At 42.1% G+C, this 12,299-nt stretch overlaps 1 protein-coding gene across 2 annotated transcripts in view; it reads left to right on the top strand.

The window, feature by feature from the left end:
- The window catches only part of GRHL3 (grainyhead like transcription factor 3), a 68,750-nt gene extending 61,341 nt beyond the window's left edge, over positions 1–7,409 (top strand). For both annotated transcript variants that reach the window (XM_086956422.1, XM_086956421.1), the window contains exon 16: positions 5,986–7,409. In XM_086956422.1, the coding sequence (XP_086812548.1) occupies positions 5,986–6,100 (115 nt within the window). In that variant the 3' untranslated portion in view covers positions 6,101–7,409. The remainder of the gene's footprint in view (positions 1–5,985) is intronic.
- The last annotated feature ends 4,890 nt before the right edge of the window (positions 7,410–12,299 follow it).

Here is a 12,299-nt window from a genome sequence, read left to right as displayed (position 1 = left end):
CCACACAGTGAAGGGTTCCAAAAATGTGGTATTTCTAACACATGGTTGTCAGCTGCCAGACCGCTTATGCTATCAGTGCTGTTGTGAACTTTTAGGCATTTTCTTACCTTTTTTCTACACACCTTTAAGACTCGTCATCCTTCAACCCCCCACCCAACCATTTAAATAGCGCATCGAGTGTGCGCTGTCTCACATCAAGCCGCTTTCTTACCAGTTTGGCAATCGTTATTCATTTATCTGTGGCGCTCTGCAGCTTTAACAAGGACCCTGTGTTGCATGGGCATCGAGGCCTGTTTAGGGTGCATAGAATTTGTCAGGTTACCTAACCACTCGGTACTATACCCTTCCTGCCTTACTATCACGGTGCCTGAGATCATCCTCTAGGAACCTTCTCACCAATCAACAACCATAGATAACAATCATAGGCAAAGCCAACTAGTATTACCTTGACAAGACAGCAATATTTCATGTTCATTGATTTATTTTTGCAAACACACAATAGACTTTAAAAGTAATACAAAGTAACAATACAGGTGAATAATGGCGGGTTGCATATGTTTGCAAAACAAAAAGTGCAAAATAACCCATTGCAAAAATGACTTTGGAAAAAAGTGTAGTAGCCTAGGGATTAAAGTGGATTATTTTTTAGGTGGATGTGTACATGGAAAAATGCCATCCTCACATTGAAGAGATCCAATGGCTGAAGTGGACTGACCCTTCGGCCCATGCTGTATGCAGAAGCAAGATGCAAGGGCTGAAAATATATATAGACATACACAGATGAACTCAGTATAATATCCGATTTACTATCATTTCTAACTGTATATATATGTGTGTGTGTGTGTGTGTATATATGTATATATGTATGTATATATCAAGATATATATAGATATGTGTGTGTGTGTATATATCAAGATATATATGTATATATCAAGACATATGTGTCTACATCAGGCTATGTCTACATTATAGGGTAAGGGTGATTTAATTTGTATAGGAAATAGCATGATAACCACACATAATGTCTCACATAATGAAAAGAACATAAATACATATATGAAGAATCAATGACAAAGATAACAAATTAATAGGGACATTTGATGTCACTTGTCTGTAGATCACAAGTCAGTATTTTCGCCAGAGGGAGCTTGGATACAGAGAAATCCGGAGATTTCCCTATAAGTCAGTGCCCCTAAGAGGCAGCTAGAACTAGGGCGTGGTCAGTCAAATGCCAGGCCATTGTGACCCTAGCATGTGCACGCACTATGTCGCTCACAAAGCCTGAAAAGCTTTACCTTGAATGCTATTTAAACATTTCTTTTGCTGAAAGACTAGTAAGACCTGTGCAAATAGACAAGGTGTGTGCCCTGTGTAGGACGCTCTCGCTTTCATAGCAATCGGAGACAGTGTGCGGCCAAGCCCCATTGTGCTGTCCAAACGGAATTACTATTTGGGCCAGAAGGAAAAATTGAGACTAACTGTGGGTGTATCATTTAAAGAGATGTAATTGCTATTTTCAACACCGATTTCTTAAGTACCTGGATGAATCATCTAGCACACCAATTCACTCCCTTAATTTGAGGTGGAGGAATTCCAGGAAATGGCAAAGTTTATTTTCATAAATCCTACACAGAAAGTCTTCTGGGTGAAGACCGATATGATCGGCTTTGCGCGCATGGATGACTGCATGATGGATTAGCCGGCCATTGTGTGCTGTTGGCGTAGGCCCAATTTCTGCTCTTTCTTTTCAAGTAAAATGAGACAAGTGAATTCAAATGACGGCAGGTCACGCATTGTGCAGGGCTGTTGCTTCAGGTGACAATGCACTCATGGCAAACAGTGGCTCTAATACCCGTCCATGAGCCCCTGCCAGCAGGTGTTAGCGGGTGCTCAAAATGGCGACCCTTGAGTTAGATTAGCTACATTCGGCGCCTCCTCCTCTTTGTTACCTTTGAAAATAAGGTAAGGAGATCTGTGGAGGCCACAGATATTTCTATGCTTGCCTGAAATACTAGCGCCTACGCAGCCCAAGACTGAAAAAAGCATAATGGCTAGTGAAGCTAGTCATTCGAGGTTTCATAGAATAGCGTCTTATTTCAATACTATGGTTCCTACCTTCGAGGGCAATATAAATTATATCTCGGTTATTATCCAATTAAAAGTGGATTAGCTGGGGTGCACGTAAGTAACATGCCAAGCAAGTCATCATCCAGATTGCATGGTTGTCAAGATTTGACACCTTGCTTCCTGCACCCATTGTGTGCCAACACACATTGTGGGCCTGATGAGGTAAGGTTTAGCTGCCATGATTGCTCAGCAAGTAAAGGTCGTTCTGTATACATCTAGTGTGTTCCCTTTGTTGAATTCTTCAAGGCCAACAGACACTTTCTTCCTACAAAGGTTGATATATCGAGTACCATTAAACTGAATAAAAGTAACACCAGGGTGCAAATTACAAATCGAGTATACTTTACCTATTTTCACCATAACTAGGTGCACTCCACAGACACTGAGGACTCTTAACTCATTGCTAGTAGACATGGTTCAAGGATGCACTGCACAGCTTAGTTTAGGGGAGGCTTGGGGTTATTCGGGTCAGATGTTTATGTGCTGGGAGTAGTGATGGGTGTGATGGCCATTCAGGGTGTGGGCTACTGGACTGGAATTGGCTCGATGGTAGACTCAGTGGGTGTTTCATTGAAGTGCAGAATAGAGTGGGGTTCTGTGGGCCTCCACTGTACAAAGTCTTGACTTCACTGTTTGAAACTAATAAAAAATGTGTTGCAAAAAAAAGAAAACTAGGTGCTCTCCAGGTACACTGGTGCAGTGCTGCAGATTCGAAAAAAGTGTGCTATCCTCAACGCAAAAATTCTGGCATTTCGTGAGGAGAGCTCATCAATGAATGGCAGAGCTGCTGTTTGAAACAATGCCTCTGTCTTTGAATGGAGGCTGGCTGGCCTCTGTTTGAAGAGAGGGAAAGGCATCCCCGGCAGATTGTGCACTGTATCATCCCTGCATACTGACTTTTTTGCAGTCGTCTTCCACCCATATATATTGTTAAAAACATCAAGGGCCTGATTCTCAAAGGTAAACTTACACTTTTGTCTAAATGTACAATTTTTTGGATACCACAGAGGAATTTTGTGAAAAGTATCTTTACGACTGTCTATCTTTTTGCGTGCAGAGTCCGCACCAAGAGTGCAGAGAATCCACAGTCCTGTAGATACTGCACTCAAAATTCCTTTGTGAATTGCAAACAAATCATAAACTTACACAAAATTGTAAATTCACCTTTGTGAATCGGGTCATAAGTGTCTCAATTCTAAAGAAATATTTAAATTTTGACATCTGGTATTAGTAAAGCACATGTGCTCTCGGATTTAAAGGGCTCGTGAGGCAAGAGTCTGGAGTAATGACCCTAACCCTATAAGGTAGACATATCTTGATCCATGAAGCTGCCACATAGGTTGAACTGCTTGAATCAAAAAGAGCCCAACACTGTGAAACGGAATCACGCTCGAGTACTTTGTAATCACAGGGCCTAGTTCATGAACAATATTAGAGAATTGATCAAATCATGGAGCAATGCATACAGAAAGATAGAGTTTCCTGTAAGGGATGTACATAACAGGATAATACCCCAACTTCCTGGGGGATCATCTCCACACCAGTGCTCCTTCTCACCCCTGATGCTCTTATCCCATCTTCAAGACTTTAAATAGAACATATAGCCCTCCCAGCCCTTACTTCTGCTGCTTACTTGGTTGCAGGAGGCATCATGCTGTTACAAGTTTTTCAAAGACCACTTTATTGTCTTTAAGCTGTTCCATGCTAGTGTTATATCAATGTGTAATGGTTTTAGTATTGACTTGCAAAACATCTACCCCACAATATCGACTACAAGCCGCGATCTGTGCAGGTAACAGCAGTGGGGCCGTGTGGGGGTTATTTCGAGGGACGATGCAGAGGGAAAATTCATTATTTATTTAACTTTTCCTCTGCATCGTCCCTTGAAATTCACCCTACGCTGCCCCGCTGCTGTTACCTGCACGGACCGCAGCTGTCGACTACCACCACATCATCAAGGTAAGTAGATGTAGAATTACGAAAAGTAAATCAGTGCCTCCCTATATTTAATTACCTACATAGTGGTAGTCAGTAGAGTAAAGTCAGTATTTGTGTAAGTCGATAGTAAAACCGTTGTACGTACAAATTCTGTGCCCTCTTGTAAAATAGTATTTTTTTCCTAACTCCTTCATTTTACCTGACACAAGTCCTTATCAAAAAAGTAATCCCAGTTACTCATAGTTTCTAATAATAATAATAAAAAGTAGCCCGATTTTTAAAGATGGCTGCTCAGCTACACAACCGCTGTTCGTGATTTTTGTCTTGTTACAGTTGGTTCCTATCAACTTGGTTGTCTAATGTTCATCCACATGGCGCATGCAGAGGCATTTACTGCGGACCAGATTTCGTGACCGGATTAATTATCTTCAGCTGACCGGAAGGCAGTTGCATTTTAGAGGTTTTGTTCTTCTATTACAAAATAATCGTGACGTTTGAGATATGGGAGTACATTTCTGATCCCAGCGCCTACCAAGTGCCATGGAGGCGCAGTTTGAGGTTTTCAACTGTTGAACCTCATAAAGAAAACAAGCAATCAATTAATAAACGAGTCCGCGTCGACGATACAACTGTGGAGGAGTCCTTTTTGAATACTGCATAAGTTATTGTTTTGTGACACAAGAGAGCAATAGGATAAAGGTTGTTTTGCCTCTGTGGACACATCATTTGGCTACCTCCAAGTGGACTGCCTTAAATAAATGGGCAGACACTAATGTGATAAACAATTTTCAAGGTATTGGTAACACTACGCTGTTTATATTAGGATTTATGTTGTGTATATATTTTGCCTTATTTACCTTTGCATGTCTTTATATATATAACTAGCAGCCCGTCCCGACCTTGTCCGGGAGCAACAGGCTTCCCCGACCCCCGCCCGCCCCGACATTGTCCAGCAGCCCGGGCCCCCGCCCGGCCCGTCCCCCGCCTGCCCCGACCCCTGCCTGCCCCGGCCCCCGCCTGCACCGACATGGGTTCCCTTACCTCAGCCGCCGCTCCTCCCGCCTGTCCGCTGCTCGCATCGCCGCTGGCCTGCCCGCTGCTCCTCATGTCACCGCTCCGCCTCGCGCCATGTCCGCCGCTCCCTTACCTCAGCCGCCGCTCTTCCTCGCGCCCCTGACGTGAGCACACACGTCGCGGCCTGCGCTACTTCAGAGGGACTACTTTTTTTTTTTAATGTACATTTTTTAAATAACGTATTTTTTAAAAATGTATATAGCCTATAACCATCTACATACCCTGACAATTCCAACGGTGTATCGGGTGTGTGGATTGGTGCTGTGGTTCCCGAGTTTACCCGCCTCAAAGGCTGAAAGTTCTTCCTTTATTATGGTAGTATAGATTTTATTTTGATCTGAAGACCGCTTCCATCATGTATGTGTGCCCTACATCAAATTAGGTGATACATGTCCAATAGGAATGAAAGACTAAGGTGAGGGTAAATGATTGTTCCCTACACTTATTGTTCACTTATATATGATCGCATCCAGAAGAACCAGTAAATGCTCGAGGCTGATTACGCTAGCATCAGTTTTTATGGTGTCATCCACATGTGAGGGAATTAGATGAGAAAAGGTGGCAAAAAAAGTTGGGTCCTAAGAAACATAGATAAAACGGAAGAGGGCTCACACACATCCCTCATGGAGAATGGGGTTTTGGGGAGATAGTTCAAATTTCTTAAAAACCAACAGAAAATTGCAGAATGGGAATTTTATCAACTGAGTTGTACTGAGTCGCTCTTTTCAATATTTAAAAAGATACATTTCAGTAGAATGAGTACTTAACGTTTCTAAAACAGCACCTAAAAATAACTATAAATTTAAATCCCCACCTTCTAAGCCCTGTATCATTTTTTTCTTTTAGAATTCTCGTCAATATGGATAACAACATCATCCAACATTATAGCAACCACATGGCCTTTCTGCTTGATATGATGGAGCTGGAGGGAAAAATACAGATCACGCTAAAGGAGCTATGATGACGCACAGGCTGCATTTTTGGACCTCTTAACACAAACTCTGCCAGCTGTGGATGAAAGGCAAAATTGGAACGGGCTAAAACCTCCGACGCCAGAAAACCTCAGCCTTTTGCTTTCATGCACTCCCACAGGCACGGTGCCACCCAAAGACATAATGGAAGTATTCTGAAGCCGCGTTAACAAAGTGACTGTGGAAAAGCACACATGCAAAGTTTGCATCGCTGGAGCGCATGTTGAATTTTTATGTATCTTTTTTTTATACATTTTGTAAAGGCGAGCTGTTTATGAACTTTTGACTGTTCTGGTGAAACCTATAAAGCAGTCGTGAAAGCGGATGCGGAGAAACCTCCCATTGAACCTTGATAACTGAATACCTTTGTTCCAGTGTTTATTTTGGCCCAGCAGACTTTGGTTTACCAACTGCGCATGCGCTCAGCCTCCTCATCCCGGCTATTGAGTCTCAAGATGTTCTCCCCATGATGGGCACTTTGAAAAGACTAAAGAGGGACCGCTTTAACGAACTACAAGCATTGAGCGCAAAGAGTTAAAACAGAAACTGCGAATTAGCATTCTAAAACTAGTGGCATAGCAACCGCTCGGATGGGGTCAGAGGGGACGTGTCTCAAAAGCTATGGTGTCCCATCCGAGCCATTCTTTCGCGCATTATAACCACAAAGCTCATCCATGTTTGGCTGGAATCTGCCATGGTTTCATGTGTTGCATTTCAGGAAAGCAACATACTGCTTTGTTTTCACACAACCTTTGCCATATGTTCAAAAAGTACGACACAACGGGCCTCATGAGTGTCGCCATTGGGTCGCGTTTTAGACCACAGAAACCTAATGTAATGTGTTTACACAGGTATCCTGAAGGATGGTCCAGTAGGTTATGTGACCCGGAAGTGCATAATCCAGCAAGAAGGGAATATGGGTGTCAGTCAACGCTAAATGCATATTGCAGGGCCTCTTGCCTGGTGATAGCCTGTGAAAGCTCTTAAGGGCATGTGCAACCCTCCTACATTGCACAGAAAAGGCCGACATGATCAACTGGCTGTTACACTCCCGCCATCCTAACAGGCTACAGGTTTTTTGCAACACTGTTTGATACATTTCTAAGCATCAAAATATTTTCTGTGTTTTATGTTTGTGTTATGTGTGCTTCTTTTTTATGTTTTCCGAAAAAACGCTGCATTTATGTCATTTCAAAAATACGATTTTCAACTATGATATTGTTTTCTATTTCAACCAATATTTTTGTATATTATGTAAACTTGTTCTGTAATAAAGGGTATAATATGAAACAGAGAAAATTGTACTTAGATATTGTTATTTAAAAGGTGGGGTAGTTTGTTGTACATGAAGCTACCTTAATATTAAAATATTTTTGTGGTGCAAATCAGGGAGTCTAAATGAATTCACCCTAAAAGGCACTATTGGAGGCAGACATATTTCATTGCCAGTTTTCAGAATGTGAAATTTAGGTGTTAGAGCGAATCACATCAATTTTGATAAAGCTTTAAATATGTAATTATGCATGTAAGTATGTTTTTAAGTACGTGTTTACATTTCCGTTCTTGATCCCTATTTTCTGTCACTTCTCACCCTCGAAGCAGTGCTTAATTTGAACCGGTGGTTGCAGGGAGGGCACATCAGCACTAATTTTTCGTTACCAGAACTTATTTTACCACATCAGACTTTAACTCAGAGCAAGAAAGAGAAAAACACAAAAGAAAGCGAGGAGGAGGAAGAGAAAGATAGAAAGCATGGATGAAAAAGAACCTGAAAGAGTGAGTTAAACGGGCAGGGAGTGTGTGGTGGTGGAGGAAAGAGGCATGAGGTAGTAACATGACTGTACAGCCTTGTTATCCTACACCCCCCCAACATTCGATAACACAGGCCACGTGCCTCTGGGGAAAAGTTTGGCCCCGTACGAAACCTTTTATAAATTAAACACCAAATACAGAAGGACAGAGTTGTGTGGGGTTATAGTGATAGTAAAGGCATTGTCTATCATTTTTTTTAGTACATCAATGCAATATCATTCTGCTAGAACACAGCCACAAACAACACAATAAGAGCAGTGTTTGTTAAAAAAAATCTGTGCAGTGTTTAAAGTTTTTCTTAGAGCCCTTCATCCTGCGCTGCAGAAGTGCAGATGCCCGGGTTGCTGAATATCAAGACTGCCAAGTGTTCATTCTACCTTATGCCTCTTCCTTTCACCACTCGGCAACTCCTGTCTCTTTAGAAGACTCATTACCCTGCTCTTGAGGGTTATGTTGCATACCTGCTTTCTCCCTTTGCCACTATTCTCCTGTCTTTTTATTCCTCCTTATTTCTCCCTTATCAGGTGATCTCTCTCTTTCCATGGGTCAAAGTCTGAAGATGAAAAGTAAGTCCATGTCCAGAAAAATAAGTGCCGGTTCCGACCACAGCCAACCACTGGCACACATTAGTCCAACACATACCACAAAGCAAACAATGATCACTAATTTTGACAGGCAAACACAAAAACAATCTGGGCCTCTCCCTGTGTTCTGTCCAAACATTTTTTAATGGGTCTCAATGGTGCCTCCTATAGCACAATGATTCCCTTTTACTGGCTAAAAGACATGGAAAGAAATTTACTAAGATTTTACACAAAAGTGAACCAAATCAGCACAAAATCATTTTTTCTGATTTACTTTCCATTGCTAAACTTGTTTAGCGATGGAAATAACATGAAAACAAAGCAAAGCAAACCATAGCGCTGCTTTGCATTACTTAGCGCCAAGGTGGAGTACCATGAGTAGAGCATGGGCGTTGCCATGCAACCACCCAAGATTTCTGACACTAAACCCTATTTACTTTATAAAGTAGACAGGGTTTAGTGTCAGAAAACTGCACCCATTTGTAGTAGGCGCACCGAAGGAGAAATGCTTTCATTTCTCCATCCTTTTCCAACTTAGTATGTGTGCTTTTTACAGCACTCATAGAAAGAGGGGAAAGGGTTAAAGTCAGTCTATGCATGGTATTTTGTACTGGAAGGGTACCCTCCCAGTTCAAAACCTATGCTAGACTCGCGAAAAAAAAAAACATGTACTATAGCGCAAAGGGTCTCTTTGGCACACGGCTGCTGATTTCAGTGCCAGTGCTAGTGAAAGGGGAAAAGAGTACCATATTTCTGTAAATATGGTGCTCTCCTCTTTTCTTTTCACGAACCGCAGCATTTGCGGCTGCTGCTCTGCGCGAATAAGTGGTAAATCTGGCCCATTTTCTTTGAAAGTAGTTCTGAACAAGAACCTATAAAATGTTTCATTATTTCAGTGTCTCTCACAGCACCCATGAACAATTTTAATCAGTAGCAGTAAATTATCTGATCTAAAAAAATGTGTGCCTCTGTTACACAATTCCAGACGTAGAGTAGGCACATATATTTAAGCCACAGGAAAATCGGTGCCTCTATTTTGCCATTTCGAAAGTACACAGTACTTCCCCAGATCCACATAACCCCAGTATATGAAGTGTACCTTACATTGCCAGTCCGTATAATGCCCCAACCTATAAAGAACTATCTCTATGCATGTATTTCTCATTTGTTCTCAGCACATAAAAGCAGCATTGTTGTGCCATCAATCCATGTTGCCTACAGTAGATGATGTAACATTTTCATGCGACTAATTCTCATTCCCCCAATACCTCGATTAACTTTTGCCAAATGTTAATGATAAAACACAAGATTACTCCTAGTATTCACTAGGTAATCAACACATTTCCTCAAGTCAATAGTAATCTACAAAATTGCTCCCAGTATGTAAACCATTGCCATACTAGAGGTTATCTAAAACGTACCCATGTACAGCACCATTATACGCATCTTCACAATCCACAATGTAGAACCTAGTATGTACAGCACCATTGCCCCATGCCAGTAACATGCAATGGTGCACCAGAACATGGATCACTATTATCTTGTGGTAATGCCCAATATTGCCCCAGCAATGCAGCATTTCATTGGCATTAAGTCATAACAATGTCCCTGTATCATGAAAAAGCAATACACTAGAGTCAGTTCTGCAGAATACACTATAAGTAACCACAGTCATACTCATTTCACAGAATAAATCCAGAAATACATCTACAGTTACACAGCGCAAGCTGCACCAACAAGAGTGAGTAATTAAAGATGACTACCAAAGTAAGTGTTTCATGCACTGCATTTGCCATGATGCACTGAGGGCAAAATGAGTTATGGAATGTGAGGCAGAGTGCTTTCACCCTGCTTCAGTTTTAAAAGGTTCCCTTAAGCTACTGAGCTGGCAAGCTTGTGTTGATGCACCTGCACCCAGTGAGTGATACAGAGACCTGAGAACACTTTGGGTAGCATTTCCAGCATTCTCAGAACAACCTGTTGTCCTCTATTGATGAAGGAATGAATCCAGAAACGCATGTCTGGAGTTACAGAGCACAAGCTGCACAAACAAGGGTGAACAATGAAAGACTACTACTGAAGTAAGTGTTATGATGCACTGCATTTACCATGATGCACTGGGGCAAATTGAGTTCTCGGATGTGACTCAGTGTACTCCTACTCTGCTTCTGTATGGAAAAATAACATGTCTTAAATATTGTTTACAAAGATACCATCCCCTTGGGGTTAATAATACAAAATCTACACCCAATGGGGCAATAGTTTTGACAATTACATTTAAGCCAAGGCATTTATGTCAGACAATATTTTAATTATTGATATTCTAACATGCACCTTATAGATCTAATTGTCCCTATGCTCCTTCTCTCCTTCAACCTCCCCCCGGTTGGTACCTCATGTGCCATTGTGCTACAATTCTTGTGCATCAGGTACCCTTCCTCTGCTTTGTGCCATTTGGCCACACTTCCTATGATCTAAGCGCTGGGATTTACCCCACGGACACGAGAAGGGACATCTGAGGCTCACCCCCACCTCTCTAATCTGCTATGCTCCTCCACCCTCAGAGCCTGTTGCCCCCTTGGCTTCCCACTAAAGTGCAAGCCTGCATCTGAACACTGCAGAGGCTGGTAGAGTGTCAGGGAGGTATAATATACAGGCTAGTTTAAGCTGTTGAACTGGACCTGTCCTCTAGGATTAGTGCAAATACCTAAAAGGTTCAGGTGAACTTTGAGGTGCTGAAGGCCGAAGTGGGATTACCCCCTACCAAGTGAGATTTTCTACCTGCAACTGTAACAGGCTCGTAGAAGGGCCGTTATGTGAGATTAAGTATGATTTATAATCCATCCTAATCATAAGGAAGACATTTCAGATGCTGAGGAAGAGCCTTTGTGAAAAGTTCAGCCGACTCAGGTTTCTCCATGGTAAGTTGTAGAATAGGGCTTTTTCAAGGTAACGCATATATTCTCTTGAAAAGGGTTCTGCTTTAGTTCCCTCTTGTTCACATTTCTGCTAATTTACCTTATTTCAGATATAATCTCTGCAGCACAAATGGGCAGCAGTCTAAATCAGGATGGTGCCTTTGTGTAATTAGTCACAGGTTTTTGACAGGGGCAGAGAAAAAATGCAAAGAAAGAGAGTAAGAGAAAAGGTATGAGTGCCGATTACTGTCCCTACCTCTTTGCATTCAGTATCTCTCCGGCTATTGGTGGTACACTGGATGGTGGTTAAACAGAAGGCTTCTGGGGCCCATGTCTGGTGTTACTGTTCTTGTAAGAAGAGCCTCATTCTGAAGGGAAAGCATGAAAGGACAATTCTAAAGGTCTGCTGTTGAAAATATAAGAAGCCAGAGATAAGACTGTGCGCGATAGTATTGTGCTGCAGCAGTGTAACTAGCAGGGCAATAGGCCACTATGTAGGGGCTGGACCCTACCTCATATCCACCTAGAGCAGAGATAAGTTGGAGAAGGTACACTACCCAAACCACAGATGGAGTGAGCAGACTCTGAGTTTATAGTCAGTGAGAGCGAAGTCCTCATCTGACAGCAGAGCCTACTGGGTGTATAACCCAGGAGAATCAGGAGCAGAGTGGTTGCTGGAATTATGCCAGATGAGAGATGGATGACATTCCTAGGGAGCAAAGACCTCCTACAATGTATCACTTTGAAGAAAGCTTGCAATACCTGTTTGCATGAGTCATGGTAGCATAACAAACTGAGTCAAGATGGCCGCTCTGCCTCTTTCCTGGATAACGGCAGGTCAAGAGGCTAATTTCTCATTAGGATGGCCTGCCATA

This window comes from Lissotriton vulgaris, chromosome 2_1, assembly GCF_964263255.1.
Source record: "Lissotriton vulgaris chromosome 2_1, aLisVul1.2, whole genome shotgun sequence".
Taxonomy (NCBI): domain Eukaryota; kingdom Metazoa; phylum Chordata; class Amphibia; order Caudata; family Salamandridae; genus Lissotriton; species Lissotriton vulgaris.
This window is presented reverse-complemented; position numbering and strand designations above follow the sequence as displayed.